Raw genomic sequence first — 16,261 nt, 5'->3', positions numbered from 1 at the left:
ACAAGGTTCTAGAACCAATTAGATTCGTTATAGCATACCCCACTGTACCACAAAATTGGAGAAAGAGTAAGCAAAAATCGCGTTATAGCAAACAAGCGTTCGCGTTATACAAATATCGTTCCTAATTCATAAATCGCGTTAGAGCAAATTCGCATTATCAAAACACGCGTTATAGCAGAACTCACTGTACTACTACTTTGCTGTCATTCGGAATCGAGTATGATGATCATCCAGCTATGATACAATGATATGAGTTATTAGGGATGTCAGTTTTATTGGTGAGTTTTGAGGTGACTAAAGAGGCCGATACGGGACCTGCAGAGTTGTTCACAGATTTTGTACATGTGGAGGGTTACATCGAGTGTGTGGGGTGGCATGCCTTTCTGGTATTGGCGCTTGTCTGCCTCGGTTTGCAGTCTGGATAACTCGACATTATTGACACCTTCTTGTGTGGTTATCCTCCAAGCGTTACGATGTGGAGTAATCATCTTCTAGGTGAGGGGGTCGATTGGCACTTTTTCAGGTTTGTCTTAAGACTATCCTTATACCTTTTCACTTGCCCGCCGGCGTTACGTTTACTATGCGTTAGGTGACTGTAAAGTAGCTGCTTTGGCATCTACTGTCGTCCATGCGGGTAACGTGGCCAGTCCAGCGTAGCTGTTCATGGATAATGGTAGCCTCGATGCTCCTACAATTGGTGTCAGCAAGAATACAGTCATTTGTTCTCTTTGTCTTCCCAGCAAACTCGGAGGATGTAATGTAGACTAAGTTGGTGAAAGTTTTCAAGTACCTTGAGGTGCTTCCTGTATGTGGCCCATGTCTCACTGCCATATAGCAGGGTGGGGAGGACTACTGCTCAATATACATGCAGCTTTGTAGATAATTTCAACTCCCTACAGCTGAAGACACGGTTTCGGAGTCTGCCAAAGGCTTGAGATGTATATCTGATCCGGTGCTAAATCTCTTCATCGATATTTGCGGTGGTGGACAGGTGGGAGCCAAGATACCGAAAGTGGGTAACGTTAGAGAGGGTAGTACCGTTAAGCTGGATGGATGGTGTAGGTGTGTCTGAACCTGGAGCTGGCTGAAAGAGAATCTGAGTCACGTACATTCACCTCAAGGCCGAAGTGCGCATGCGCATCTGCATAGGTGTTTAGGATTTCCTGTAGGTCGTGTTCAGTGTGAGCAACAAGGGTGAGGTCATCTGCATACTGAAATTCAGTAATGGAATCTGCCGACACCTTTTTTCTTGCTTGGAGTCGTCATATGTTGAAAAGACCCCCCTTCACCCGGTACTTGATGTCCACACCTCCGGCTAAATTGGCACTGGCACTAGTAAGGAAGGCAGCCAAGAAAATGAAAGAGAGAGTTGGTGCCAGTACACACCCTTGTTTTAACCCCTGTTTGGTTGGGGAAGAACTCAGACTGGGTGCCATTGTGCTGGACAATGCCGTTCATGCCATCGTGGAGTTGCCTCACAATGGCGATAAATTTTGGTGGGTGGGCAGCCAAAACGGCTGAGGATCCACCAGAGGGCTCCTCTGTTGACCAAGTCAAAGGCCTTGGTTAGGTCGATGAAAGCCATGTACAGGTCTCCACACGGTTCTCTGTACTTTTCTTGTATCTGGCGGGCAGCAAAGATCATCTTATCTGTGCCGCCCATGTGCAGAGTTGTGAGTAGAGCCTCCCGGCAGCCATCTTTGCCTGTCCCCATCGCCATAGGACTTTTGGAGGTATAGGGATTTTGATGATGATGAGAGGTATGATAAACTGGATGATGGCTGCGTGTGAATTGATTTATGTGGTGAGGCAGGAGCGCAGGCTGCAGCCACACATCATATCTCTCCCTTTTCCTGATCCAGTGGTGCAAGTGTTACAACGACTGGGGAGAGGGAGAGTTGCAATGGACTGTAGATAGCCCAATTTGTTGGGTTTCGCCTTAGTAGCCTGTCCATCAGGCATTGCCTTCGTCCGCACACACACAACCTGGCCCAGTTCATGTTTTTTCATTATTTTGAAGACAAATAACAAATTGTGTTGTATTTTTTCTTTTATTATCTAATATTTTATGTTCTTAGTGATGAAACACCATAAGAGGCTGATCATACGAGAATATAATATGAATAAATAAACACAAACATGAATGCGGCAACAAATATTTCCATCTCCACTGACAGGGTAGAACTTATTTTCCGATTTACATTGTCATTTATTTGAAGACAAATTATTATCATATTTTTTTTTATTATATATTTAATAATAGGCTGATCATATGCAAATGCTGTATAATAATGAATAAATACGTATAAACAAACTTGCGATCATGGCAACGGCCAGTGCGATCATGGCAACGGCCAGTCCCCACCACCAGCAGCATGTTCACACATCGTCTCATCTCGTACTTATTAGCTTTGTTAGGCCTATATCAAATATGATTAGACCACTGTACAGTATCCCCATTAAAGACAATACCTTGTACAATATATTTTTAATATTACTAATATATTTTTTTACTTTTATCCTCTTCGCCACTGATCGGCTTGTTAGCCGCTTTGGCGCGGTCACCTTTTTCCCTTATTATTTTTCACCAGCGCCTCCGCCCGGCGATATCGGGTCACGCTCTGTCACGCACTGTTGGCAATACTGGGCATGCACTGCCTGAATGTACCTGAACCCGCTCCAGTGTTGGTCAAGTCTTTCTTGAAAGAGCTCACTCGTGCCGTCACAACACTTCTGGTAGATTGTTCCAAGAGTTTACAACCCTCACTCCGAAAAAGTTTGCCCTCACGGTTTTCCTGGACTTGCGGCTTCTTCAATCTTGAGCTGTGACCCCTTGTGGGGCGAGCGTCCGCCAGCTCCAAGTAAGGACACTCAACTGAGTAGTGCCCCCTGAGATGCTTATAAACCTCAACTAGGTCCCCCCTTGCCCGTCTGTAGTATAAGCTAGGCAAGTTCAGGCGCTCCAATCTCGCAGGGTAGCTGAGATGCCGAAGTGCAGGCACCAGCTTGGTGGCCCTCCTTTGAACATTTTCAACCAACTGACAGTCCCTAGCATATCTCGGGGACCAGATGGGGTGACAGTACTCCAGATGGGGAAGCACTTCACTCCTGAAGATCGTCACGAGGGACGGACCGTCTAGATATCTGAACGACCTTCTTATAAGACCCAATAATTTATTTGCCTGATTTACCTTCTTCTCACAATGGCCCGAGAACTTCAGCTCATTGTCAACATACACACCTAGGTCCTTCTCACACACAGTCTCAACTAGTACATTTTCTTCATCCCGTTGGGACATATGGTACGCCTCCTTACCGTTGGTACGCCCCAGGTGCATCCTCTTACACTTCGTGACATTGAATCTCAGCAGCCATTCCTTCGACCATTCCTGGAGCCCACAGAGGTCCTTCTGCAGCTCTTCACAGTCCGCTTGGTTCTTAATTTCCCGAAATAACTTGGCGTCATCGGCAAACATTTGTATGGAGGAGTGTACAACGTCAGGCATATCATTTATGAAACAAACAAACAACAGCGGGCCCAATACACTACCCTGCGGTACCCCACTTGTTACAGGTACAGATGACGATTTCGTGCCATTAATCACCACACATTGCTTGCGGTCATGTAGAAAGTCTTCTATCCACGCTAGGACATTTCCCCGAATTCCGTACCCTTCCAGTTTGATTTTCAGCCTTTCGTGGGGTACACTGTCGAAAGCCTTGGCAAAATCTAGGTAAATATTGTCGATATTACCACCCCGTTCTAGAATATGGTCCAAATATCCAATACCTTGAGCAATTGTGTCAAGCAAGAGCGCCCCGGCATAAAACCGTGTTGGCAATCTTTTACAAGGTTGTTTCGTAGTAGATGTTCCATCGCTGCATCTCTGATAATACTCTCAAGTACTTTACATATTATGCTGGTCAGGCTCACCGGTCTATAGTTGTTCGTGGAGTGCCTATCGCCCTTCTTGAAGATAGGACTCACATAAGCCACTTTCCATTCACTGGGGACCATTTGTTCATCCAGGCATTTACAAAACAGAATCTTCAGGGGCTCTGCAAGCTCGTTGCACAGCTCCCTTAGCACTCTAGGATGCACCATGTCAGGTCCAGGACTCTTATGGACCTTTAGCCTGGACAGTTTATTTCTAATACCCTCTTCTGTGAACACAATGTGGGTCAGTGCTGTGTCGAACCGTCTGTCCTCAAACGCAGGAAGGTTAGTTGCATCCTCTCTTGTGAACACTGAGGAAAAGAAGCTGTTCAATGCCTCAGCTTTATCCTGGTCAGAATCTGCGTAACTACCATCTTCAAGCCTCAGGTCTGATACTCCTACTCGCGTTTTCAATTTCGACTTTGCATAGCGGTAAAACGCCTTTGGGTTTGACTTGACCTCGCGTGCAACCAGCCTTTGGAACTCCTTTTCAGCCCTCCTACACTCTATCTTTGCTTGGTTTCTGGCTCTTGCATACATCCTCCTGTCTTGCTCATCGTTTGACCCAACCCACGTCTTGAATTTCTGGGTTTTCTTCTTAATTTTGTCGACCGCCGCATGGTTCATGTGTAGGGATCCCCTCGTATTCCTAGAAGCACTGGGTTTGGTCTTGGGTATATATTTATCGATCAAATGGGTCATTTTACTAGTTATGATATTCAGCGTAGTGTCTGCGTTCTTGTACCTTAATAAGTCAGGCCAGTTGATACCCCTCATCTCTTCCCTCATCCCATTGTAATTTCCCTTGTAATATTTGCACCTTGGCCTGGCCTTATCTTGAACTAGGTAACAGTTAAATCTGAATGACAACACTGTATGGTGACTGGTGCCAACTGGGGCAAGGTGTTCCAGTTTGGCCACCATACCCTCCTCGTTTGTTATGATGAGGTCAAGTGGCTTGGGTGTTTGTTCCCCTCTGTAATGTGTCGGGTCTCTCACATGTTGGAACAGAAAATTATCTCTCAGAGTTTCTACAAAAAGAGTAGCAGGATTATTCAAGTCATTCGGGGTTGACTCGTTTCTCCAGTCGATGTCGCCATAGTTAAAGTCCCCCATGATAAGGAGGTGGCTGGGGTTGAGCATCGCCGCATTGTTTATTAAGGTTCTTAAGTTCCTTTGATTTAGTGGGCCACAGTTCGGGGATCTGTAGATACACCCGACGATAAGTAAGTCCCCTCCCTTTAATTTAATTTTACACCACTTGGACTCTTCAAAGACATCCTCTCCCTGTACCCTCGCCTGGCTGGCTCTAAGGTCTTGCCTAGCGTAGATAACCACACCCCTCCTGCAGGATTCTTGAGTTAGGTTCGTAAATGAGTCATATCCAGCAATACTGAACTCACATTCCTCTGGGTCGATTCTCCTGTTCTTGTACAACAGTTCTACAACTCCTACAATATCTGGTTGGTGTACTCTTAGTAGTGTTTCAAACTCCTCCCTCTTATCAAGGAACGTGTCGGTATTAGTGTACATGACATTCAAGCCAGAATTTGTTCTCGGTAACGTCTCTGCTCTTAGTAATAAACCCGCTCCACCCACATTCTCAGAAGCTGCAGCATTTGCTAAGTACACTGTATTTTGCAGGGTGTGGTTAAAAATTTCATTGTTTACACGGCGCTCGTTCCCTCCTGTCCGGTAGGCTGAGCCGGTGCCGCCTCCCGGGTGGGGGGTTGAGTGGGTGGAGGGTGCACTGCTGCCCCCTGGCCCTGTGTCGGCACACTTGTTTCCACTACCCTCCCCCTGAGTATAACCCATGTGCACCTGTCCCCGTTCCTTCTCGACTCCTCCCTCTTCTGCTTCAAGTCCAGCAGGAGCTTCTTGTGCTGTTCCCTCTGCATTACCGTGCGGTCTGGGTGAATAAATACATCTCGAAATGCCTCGCTCCTTGCTAAGTTTTTTGCCTGCCGGATAACTTGCCATTTTTCCTCCTCACTCCCTAGTGTGATCCTGAGGGGGCGAGGCTTAACCCCCTGCTTTTGTCCCAGTCTCCTCACATCCTGAGGGGTTGCTGGAATCTTCAGAACCTCTGTGCAAATATTTTGAAACAGCACCTTGTCGTGTGTTTCCTTACTCACAGTTCCCTCTGCCTGGCTCTCTGGGACTCCAAAAACTATTACATTGTTCCTGCGCTGGAGCCGTTCCTGGTGTTCCTCCTCTCCCCTAACAGTAGGTCCGTTAATTTTCATTTCTTCGACACACTTTTTCAGAGTCCCAATCTGCTGTAGAACCTGTACTGATTCTGCATTACTCTCCGCCCCCCCCACCCGTGGCCCTCCTAATACGTCCGCATAGCTCCTCTTAGCAACCACCTCCATTCTATTAGCTACTTCCTCAGTCTTAGCAAGGATCTCTTTCTCAACTTGCTCCAGTTTGTCAACCAGCAGGGCTCCTGCTTCATCTATTTTCGTCCCTAGAGAACTCGTTCCCTTATGGATTGCAATCGCTTCATTCACCTTGACTATGCAGCCAGGGCAATACCAGCAACAGCCATCAAGCTTTACGGCAGTTAGTAACTTCCTAAACGTTGCATTAGTTAGGCCTGCATCCTCCATATCCGACGTCTCCCTGCAGTAATCACATACCAAACTCATGGTTGTTGTTGTTGTGGGGGGGGGGGTGCAGACTGTGTATAGATCTACACCTATTTCAAAGAAAATAAAGAGAGAAAAAAGTACTTAGCTACTCTCTGTTGCCTATGGAGTTGTCGTCTGCGACTGCGTACACTGTATCTCCCTGTGAATGGTGTATTGTAGGCACAGTTTCAGTCCTTGAGCAAGCACACAATCAACATAAAATAAAATTTAAAGTCTCTGTGGCACCTATGACACGACTTGGTTTCAGCTGGCACGGTGCCTTTCCAGCTTGCTTGCTAGTGAGCGCTCACTTTAAGTTATTTACAACTTCAGCGGTCACTGATGACACTATGAACTATCACTGTGTACACTGTATCTCCCTGTGAGTGGTGTATTATAAACACAGATTCAGTCCTTGAGAAAGCACACAAACAAAATAAAATTTAAAGTCTCTGTGGCACCTATGACACGAATAGGCTGGCAGTTGTCCTTACCAGCTCGATTGCCAATATGTATTCACTTTAAGTTATTATAGTCTCTTCTGCATTCACTGATGACAACTATGAACTGATTTAACTGAAGGCACAGTACTACACTCCCTGGTTGGCCTTTATCACAGCCGTGACCACAACACCCTAAAAAATAAAATAAAATAAAAGCTTTGTCATGTGGCAGTGATTGTGTGGTTATAGGCCTGTGACCCTGGCTGTACCTCCAACTCGGTGGAAATTGAGTTTTCAAAAATACAATCGTGTCTAGCATGAAAAGTCCGACATCGATTTACACTTTCACCTCACTAAGACGATCTTGACGAACTTATGTAATCACTGTCCAATTTCTGCCGCTCTACATCGAAGGCCCGAATGCCGAACACGCTTTGTTACAGAGACGCAATACGACCCGCCCAGATAAGATAAAAATAAAATATTTTTTAATGAGCTGGCATTATACCATTGCATATATGGAGATACATTCCTGATGACGTATGTGAAGGGTACAGGTATTAATAAACACACATTATTCCAGTAATGTATCTTTACTTATTAATAAATAACAAATAAACAGTATTGTATCATGAATGACGGTCATTTAATGATTAGTACAGTTAAGCCTCGAATAATGACGGTAATGTGTCCTCCAATATTGCAGTGTAAGGTGAATCATCATATCGCGAATCATTAATTACCATTAAAATAAAGCAATAATAATGAGACCTTTTCATATCTTTTGTTTGACTCTTTACCCTCTTTTCCCCCCCCCAAAAAATACAATTAATGAAAATTGCAAATTATCTATATTCTTTAAATAATGTTTCTGAATGCACCTTATACAATATACTAAATGAATAATAATATGGTCACGCAAGAGGAGATAGGACGCCATTTTTTTTGTTTGTGTTTACAGCCGGGAGTCCGGGACGATAGTTCTACTCGAAAAAATTAAGAAAAGACCCTGGTTGTAGCTGTAGTAAAATTAATGTAAAAAAATGAGTCTATATGTTTTAAGTAATGGTATTTAATGTTAATAAATGGAACAATGGAAGTAGCTAACCACTAATGGTAAAGAAAAAAAAAGTGAGATGGATTGGGAAGGCCATCATATACGTGCGCATTTAAGGATATCGCGTCATTTATCTTTTTAAGAATATAGGTATGTACAAAAGATTCATTATTGTTCATTACTGAATATGTATTTGATTGAATTAATCGTTATATATGATAAATGAACAATACAATTCATTAATAATTCGTAGAATATTAAAACACACAAGAGGATAAGAGATGGCATTGTTGTCAGTGTTTACACCCATAATGTCAGTTATCCACCTGAAACTGAAGAAAATAAGACCCTGGTTGTTGTTGTTGTAGTAAAATTAATGTAAAAAATATGTATGTTTTAATTACCGGTAATTTTATTAAATGTACAGTAGAAGTAACCACTGATGTTAAAGAAAAAGACGTGGGACTGATAGTGGAACACCAATACAGCTACTCCACGACTTACGACATACTCGGCCTGCGACCACCCGGACATACGACCGCCTCAGTCGTACCAAAATTTTGTCAAATTATGTATTTTCGAGTCTCAGCGTTAGTGATTGCGCTGTGTACTGACAAATTTTTCGTTTGTAATTCACTTTAAAATGGCTGGCAAGCTTAAAGGTGAGAGTTTTGTGGTGCTGAGAAGAAAAAGAGACACCCATTTTAGATTTTCTATGTATTTAAGCATTTTTGACTTACGACCAATTCGACTTACAATCTGGATTTGGGTCCCTAACTCTGTCGTAAGTTGAGGAGCAGCTGTATATATGTGCTGTTACGTGGTCTCTTAATTTACTTTAATAACCAGGTTCTAGGCGTAACCAAACAAAAAAAGTGAAGTAAATTAAAAGGGAATAAAAATAAATAAAGTAAACCTTTAAGAATTTAATTAAATTAAATATTAACACAATAAAGAGCCTCGTAGGCTGTCACAACAAATGGATTCACTATCGAAACCTTTAAGACACAAATGATACTAAACATTGAAACATCAAAAGAACTGCATAAATATATAGAATAAAAACAAAGCACTGGATTACGTTAACACTACATAAACATATAAAATAACTAACGCTGAAATTAACTAACGTGAAACAACACTGAATTACTTAAATGTAACTAAGCAAGCACTGATGGACACATAAGAGACATAAATAGGTACTCATATAGATATACCACATTGGTGGCGACAGAAACAACACAGAAATAAAATGAAGTATAAGTAACAGGTGACGGGTGTCACTCAAAAGAACGTGAACTGAATGACGAGAGGACTGGACTGCCCTCAGTCTACTGGTGAGTACTATATATAGGGTCAGCTCCCGCCAATGCGACCAGCCGGTGAAACATGGGTCATTTAATGATGCATATGGTCGTTAGAGAAACAAAGAATGCTTGTTACAATACTAAATGAAGAAATAAGATGGGCTTGAACAAATAATAACAGTTAAAACCTTAACAGCACAGGGTAAGGTGACTAGATTATATAATAGTAAATATAACACATTACAGGAATAATATGGAACAACATGGAAGCATGTTATAAAAAAAATAGAAAAATACGACACGGTTGTAACAGTGCGCAGTCAAGGAAACTCATTTATCTTAAGATTATGTACAAAAGATTAATTATTGTTTATTACTGAATACGTATTTGATTGAATTAATGTTTATATATGTGAAATGAACAATGCAATTCATTAATAATTCGTAGAATATTAAAACACACACGAGGAGACAAGACGGCATTGTTTTCATGAGTGATGATGGTTCTACCTAAGAAACTGAAGAAAATAAGACTGGTTGTAGCTGTAGTAAAATTACTGTAAAAAAATGAATATTTATGTTTTAAGTAATGTTATTTAATGTTAATAAATGGAACGCTAGAAGAAGCTAACCACTAATGGTAAAGAAATAAAGCGAGACGATTGGGAACACCAACGTATGTACAGTAAATGCGTATATGTGAAAAGATATCATCATTTCTCTACATATGAATATGAAAGCAACACTTATTTACTGTTCATATATGTTTTAAATAATATTTACGAATGTAAAACAAAAGTTCTACTCACCAATGGTGGTAAAGTCTAAAACATAAGGACAGCCAATGAATATTGTGCGAGTTTTTACTCAGATGACGAAGTCATCAGGTTCAACTCTGGCTGAAGCTGTAGCTTTCCATAAAGCTGTTGCTGAAACTGTTACTGAACCTGAAGTTGTTGTTGAAGCTGCTTATGATGCTAAATTTGATGGTGTAGCTGAAGTTGATGGTTTAGGCTTTCGAGTAATAAAGCTGTCGAAAGAACCTTGCACAGCTGCTTTCTTTTCTCATTATAGAACTTTGTGTTGAGGTCATTTGTGTTTTTTTAAATTTTAATGCTTTGTTCTGTTCATTGATCCACTTCAGAAACTATGTTCATTGCTTGCTCCATATAATATCCACAGACCTCTCACCTTTTTCATATCGTTTTAACACATCTAGTTTCTCGACTAAGCTTATACATTTTCTATTAACTTTTGAAACAACACTACCATCACTTGGTCTTTTGCTCATGTTGAATAGGAATGCAAAAATGCTGTAAGAAACCTGAGAAAGTTTTTCTCCTTTTCCTGTTCAGATGAGTGAAAACAAAGAGCCCGCCAGCTGCGATTGTTTATACTAGTGATGCTGGCGTCGCCACTAACAAGTCAGGCAGGCTCCGTATGCAAGGCGTGTTTTTTTTTTTATATAATATCAGGATTTAGTTATTGTTTATACGAAAATGTAATATATATTTTTTAATTTTGTCATAAATACTGTATAGTCTGGATTTACGCGGTCAATTGAACCCGTGGAGGTCCACGTAAAACGAGAAACGCGTTAATGAAATAAGAGAACATATGGGATTAATTGAAATAGAGACTGGGCCGACCCCCAAACTCCACTTTTTCCGGCACAATACGTACCTTGTAGTCAAAAAAACATCTTAATTTTGATGGTATGCACACACAATTAATAATTAAGAGAAATACAGTGATCCCTCGGTTAACAAGCGCCTCGGTTAACGAAATTTTGGTTAATAAATTACCTTCCATAAGATTCTTAACTTAGGTTAACGAGCATTCCCTCGATTAACGAATTCCTTACGAGCAGCCCCCAACATGTTTTTGCTTGCACACTAGCTGTGTTATTAGTCTGGCAATACAGTATTCGGTTCTAGGGCTTAAATTCCTTACTATTTTAGTAAATGTCAAGAAGTTTGTACTATTCAATAATTTTAAAAGTCTTATATTAAATTTTTTAGGCATTTTAACAATTATTAAACATAATTTAAGTACAGTACAGGGAACTAGTGTATAGCGCGCCAAACAGCCTGTCAACACACCATACAGGCATCAGTCTCTGTCTTTTCAGTGGAGGTAACATCTTGCTTCAGACTCTTTTCAACATAAATGCTTTTTTGTTCTCGGTCTTCAGTCAAATTATTGGTAATTTTGAAATATATTTTACATATTGACAATATATAATGCAGTGCAGTGTTGACTTAAAGAAAATAATCTTGAATTACACCAAGTGAACTAAAATTTTATGGGTGAAATGGTGCCATGGGGTTCCACCCCAAAGCCTTCTCTTCTCCCTTCTCCTCCACCCCCATTCTAATTCCCATCATCATCATCATCATCCAGGAGCCTTCTACATACACACCTCAAAGTAAGTGTACTTTACTACCTTTTTTGTTGACTTCAGGCAATTTTCGGTGAGCTGGAACCAATTACCCAAATACCCATTGAAATAATGGTTTCGGTTAACGAAGTTTTCGGTTAATGAGCAACCTTCTGGAACGAATTGTGCTCGTTAACAGAGGGACCACTGTATCAATAATATTAGGTTTTTTAACACTTACGTTAGTAGAAAAGATGGCTGGGCACACGGGGATGGGGAGGTTGGTTCCGAGGCAGAGGGCAGATGATTGGCTCTCACCTGTATCACTTGTATCAATTGTATCACTATCCACCACAGAGGCTTGCAGGGCCTCTTTGTCAAACCCCTCAAAGTCCATATCCTCACTATCACTGACTTGGGCTGGCTGTGGTGGGTGGCGGGTGAAGAACTCAGTAATGTTTTGATGACTGGGTGACCTTGTGCGCACCCTGCCTGCGCCGCTTCCTGTGTAAATAACCAAATTTACCGCGTAATTAAAACATTTCATTCTGGCAAGGCACCGTGTAAATGACCAAACGCGTTAAGCAAAACCGCGTAAATCCAGACTATACTGTACAAAAAAGAAATGGCGTAAATTGAATTAGATCCTAAATTAACCAGGGTCTTAGATATGAATCTTCGTTAGTTGAACCGTGATTATCGGAGGCTTTACTGTAGTGCAAATTGTAGTAGTGTGAGATGCAGTGCATGGGAGGGAGGGATGGAGTTCAGTGGATATCATATGTCTCTGCTCTGGCTGAAGCTAATCCATCTCTGCATCACTGAAATTATGATTTAGGTGGTGATAATAGAGGTACTGGTGGTGGTGAGGGAGATTGTGGTGATGCATCTATCAGTTTCTTTGGTAACACTGCACCTACAGCACTGCCAGATGCTATTGAACAGCTGATATCTACCCACAAAATTGAGTAAGTACAATATAAATGAGCAGCGTTGTATCCCTTCAACATTACGTTACTTAACATTTTGAAATGTGGAGTGAGAGAGGAGGAAGGTGTGGGTGATTAGAGAGATGGAGTGGAAAGGAATGTTGCCATGCACTCAACAACTGATCTTTAACCCACCACCACACACTTGTGCATCAGTTAGCCACGCACAAATTTGTCACAATAAGCCTACACTTAATATAATAAGATAAAACAAAACATGAAACCAGCAACACATCACAGCAGCAGTCATCATCCTCACTTGGGATGCATTGCTGTGTTAATTCCCTTGTGTGTTGCAGGGGGGGGGGGGGTCTAATGAGTGCACAGTGGCCCCCAGAACCCCCCAAAAATACTTGATAAAAATTCGAACAATTGGCAAGTCCGGACCCCATTTCCCTCCAAATTGTCCAGACTTTCAAAGGTTTACTGTACTTTAAGAGACAGAAAGGTATTTTTTCATCAAGCATATACAGGCATCCCTCATCTAGCTATTGTTTACTTGGCGATATTTTGGTTTAGAGATCTAAAACTTTTAACATCCTTTATTGTTTAACGATCTGCAATTTTCGGTTTAGAAATATTCAACTCTCACGGAAAAATTTGGGAGGGAAGTCGGAAAAACTAGTGATTCTATGCTCCAAGTGCGCACAGGGAAGTAGCCAACCAATCTGGGCCCCGGTACTAGGCACATTGTCGGTCCCCAGCTAACACCTCACAGCTTGGCCCATGAGCCTGGTGGTTTCAGTGATGAGTCTAACCTAGCTACAATACCAGTGATTAGATTAATCACTATTCTATTAGTAAACACTAATAATAACAGTAAATCCAGTGAAATACGACAGGGAGTGAGGAGAGGAACAACCACTGTACCTGTTGCTTTAGACATGGATTTGGTGGCTACAGTAACACTATTTGTGCCTTTATGCTTACCTGTTTTATTGTTTTTATCTACAGTATTTTGATGTTGCAATTATTTCGTCACAGAGCATAGTACAGTATATTATTCTATCACAAAGCCTAGTACAGGAACACATACCCACTTATTACATTAATTTATATGGGAAAAATTGTTTTGATGAACATAATCCACCTAACGAACGCATTGTAGTGGCACCTAACCCTTTCATTCAGTGGGGACTTACTGTACTGTGATGTGGCCTTGAAATAAAGAAAATACTGTATTGTATACTGTATTTTATAGTTTTATAGTATACAGTATAATATACAATTATAAAATGAAGAGTGTGGGTGTGTATGTATGGAAAGTGAAAGTTTGTATTGAGGCATTGACTGGCCAGCCGCGCTCCCTCCCCCCTGTTTGATGTCACGGTATACAGGTAGCAGCCATACACGTCTCTCGAATAATCTTGGTGACTGCCCAGATGAACTGTGTTGTGTGTATGCTGTATCAGTAAAGATGAGGAATAAATAGAAAAAAATAATAAATAAAATAAAAAATACCATGTTGCCATTTGGCAATCATTTCATGGGACACGAGACAGAGAACAGCTGAGAGATCCCCCATGCCTCTCCTCTCTCTCCCTCCCCTGCTCTGTTGACTAAGTACAGACCACATAAGAATTGTTTAATCCCTTTATGTTTTTTTACCTATAATAATTTTTTTTTTACCTTGTTTGCACATTCTGTATGAACAATAGTGTGCATGTAACAGTGAAAGAAAATGAAAATTATGTATATCTACCCAAAGTTATGATTTGAACAATAACATGGCTCACAGCTCAGCCTCATCCCCTCTTGAGTGCTACTGCATGGCGAATCGGCCAGTTGGTGACTCGGCTATACCATTATGTGCTATCTCCATACATATTATTCCTTGTTATCCCATGTTTGGGATATTATTTCTTTGTTGTTTGCTTAGCGATCATTTCACTTAGTGATCTGTTTTTCAGAAATGCATCCCGATTGTTAAATGAAGGATACCTGTATTAATATAGTACTGAATTGCTATGCTTCCAAACATGTGAAAGTGAGAAAAAATGTGGAAGATGAGTATAGTACTATAAGTTTTATGAACATTGTTATTGAACATTCCCTGTGCTTAAGAGGTTATTATTTTGGGTAGAGTATTTTTACTTGTTCTTTCAGTTGCATGAATTTTCATTGCCAATTTACCCCTTTTCTGTTTTTTTTTTATCCCTTGACACACCCCACACTAAATTGAGAGTGTAGGAAAGGTAATGTGATAGTATACAATATTATTTCTATTCCTACAGGATGTGTACCGTGAAGTTTGGGATGGTAGACAGCTTCTGATGAAGAAATATGTTCCTATACACTTGAATGCTTTTGATGAGATGTATAATGAAGTAGATGATGATGTTTTGCTTGGTAGAGCAGAGCAAAAACCATTACCTCTTAATGAAAATATTTCCAAAGACATACAGGAAGAGCCTCCACCCCCAGCTCGAATTCCACGACCAGCCAAGTGGGTTGTAATTGATACACTTGATGATGCATTTAAGAAAGCTGTAAGCATAAATATTTTTATTTTCACTTTTAAGGAAATGCTTAAAGAAAAATTAGTACAGCATGCCCTTAAAATTCACGGGGGTTAGGTTCTCAAAATGGCCACGAATAGCTGACGACGGGGATGGGGGGGGTTAAATTTTTACTCGTGTGCAAAGAAATGTATGTTCCCTTTGTGTTTGCCCTTAGGACAATTATTTCTTTTACCTGTATTGTATGTATGTACAGGGTGTATGTGTGTGTAGACACACAGACACAAACAAAACACAAATAAAATATTGAGAAAATCCTCTCGCAAATAATCAGAAACAAACAAAATGTATTGAAAATGTGAGAGTCTACCACTCATGTCAACTCTGTGCTTGGTTACTAAAGAAAGCACGGAGTTAACTTGAGGGTAGACTCACATTTTTAATACATTTTGTTTGTTTCTGATTATTTGTGAGAGGATTTTCCCATTATTATTTATTTGTATGTGTTTTGTGTGTGTGTGTCTACACACACACACATAAACAATACAGGTAAAATAAATTACTGTCTGTAGAACAAATGGCTCCCTGTCCTGCCCAGGAAAATGCCAGCAACATTAAAACTACCCTTAGACTAGGGTTGCCATATCTGAACATTCAAAAAAGAGGATGCCCCCGAAGACATCCCCCCCCCCACCCTGCACACACAGGCTAATATACAACATACATGGTATAGAAATCTTAAAAAAAAAAAACCTTTGCTTAAGGCTGAACATCTTCATTTCCTTAGCTGCAGTCTTCTTTCCCCACTGTGTGTGTGACTTGATGTTCCCATGCATACTTTTCTGTTGATTGGATCTTTTTCAGTATTGGCTGATAGCTTTTTAGAAAGGTATAGAAGTCACTGCAAGGTGTTTCTCGGAAGTTGTACTGTACAGTCAGAATGCCTTTCATTGTTTCAACACTCAATTTGTTCCTTTCCTTTGTCCATTGACTTTGCATTAGTGAAAAAACTCTTTCTACATTGCATTGTGAGATGATATAGCAAAGAAGAATTGT

The 16,261-nt window shown here is 40.9% G+C and overlaps 1 protein-coding gene across 2 annotated transcripts in view; it reads left to right on the top strand.

Moving 5' to 3' along the window:
• Positions 1 to 16,261, top strand: part of LOC121872652 (piRNA biogenesis protein EXD1-like) — a 40,071-nt gene that overhangs the window by 5,772 nt on the left and 18,038 nt on the right. Inside the window, exon 5 of one of the 2 annotated variants that reach the window (XM_042375588.1) lies at positions 14,981 to 15,235. The exons of the other annotated variant lie outside the window; for it this stretch is intronic. Within the exon in view, the coding sequence (XP_042231522.1) occupies positions 14,981 to 15,235 (255 nt within the window). The remainder of the gene's footprint in view (positions 1 to 14,980; positions 15,236 to 16,261) is intronic. 2 annotated transcript variants of the gene reach the window in all.

The sequence above is a fragment of the Homarus americanus genome, unplaced genomic scaffold (genome assembly GCF_018991925.1).
Source record: "Homarus americanus isolate GMGI-L3 unplaced genomic scaffold, GMGI_Hamer_2.0 scaffold39155, whole genome shotgun sequence".
Classification (NCBI taxonomy): domain Eukaryota; kingdom Metazoa; phylum Arthropoda; class Malacostraca; order Decapoda; family Nephropidae; genus Homarus; species Homarus americanus.
This window is presented reverse-complemented; position numbering and strand designations above follow the sequence as displayed.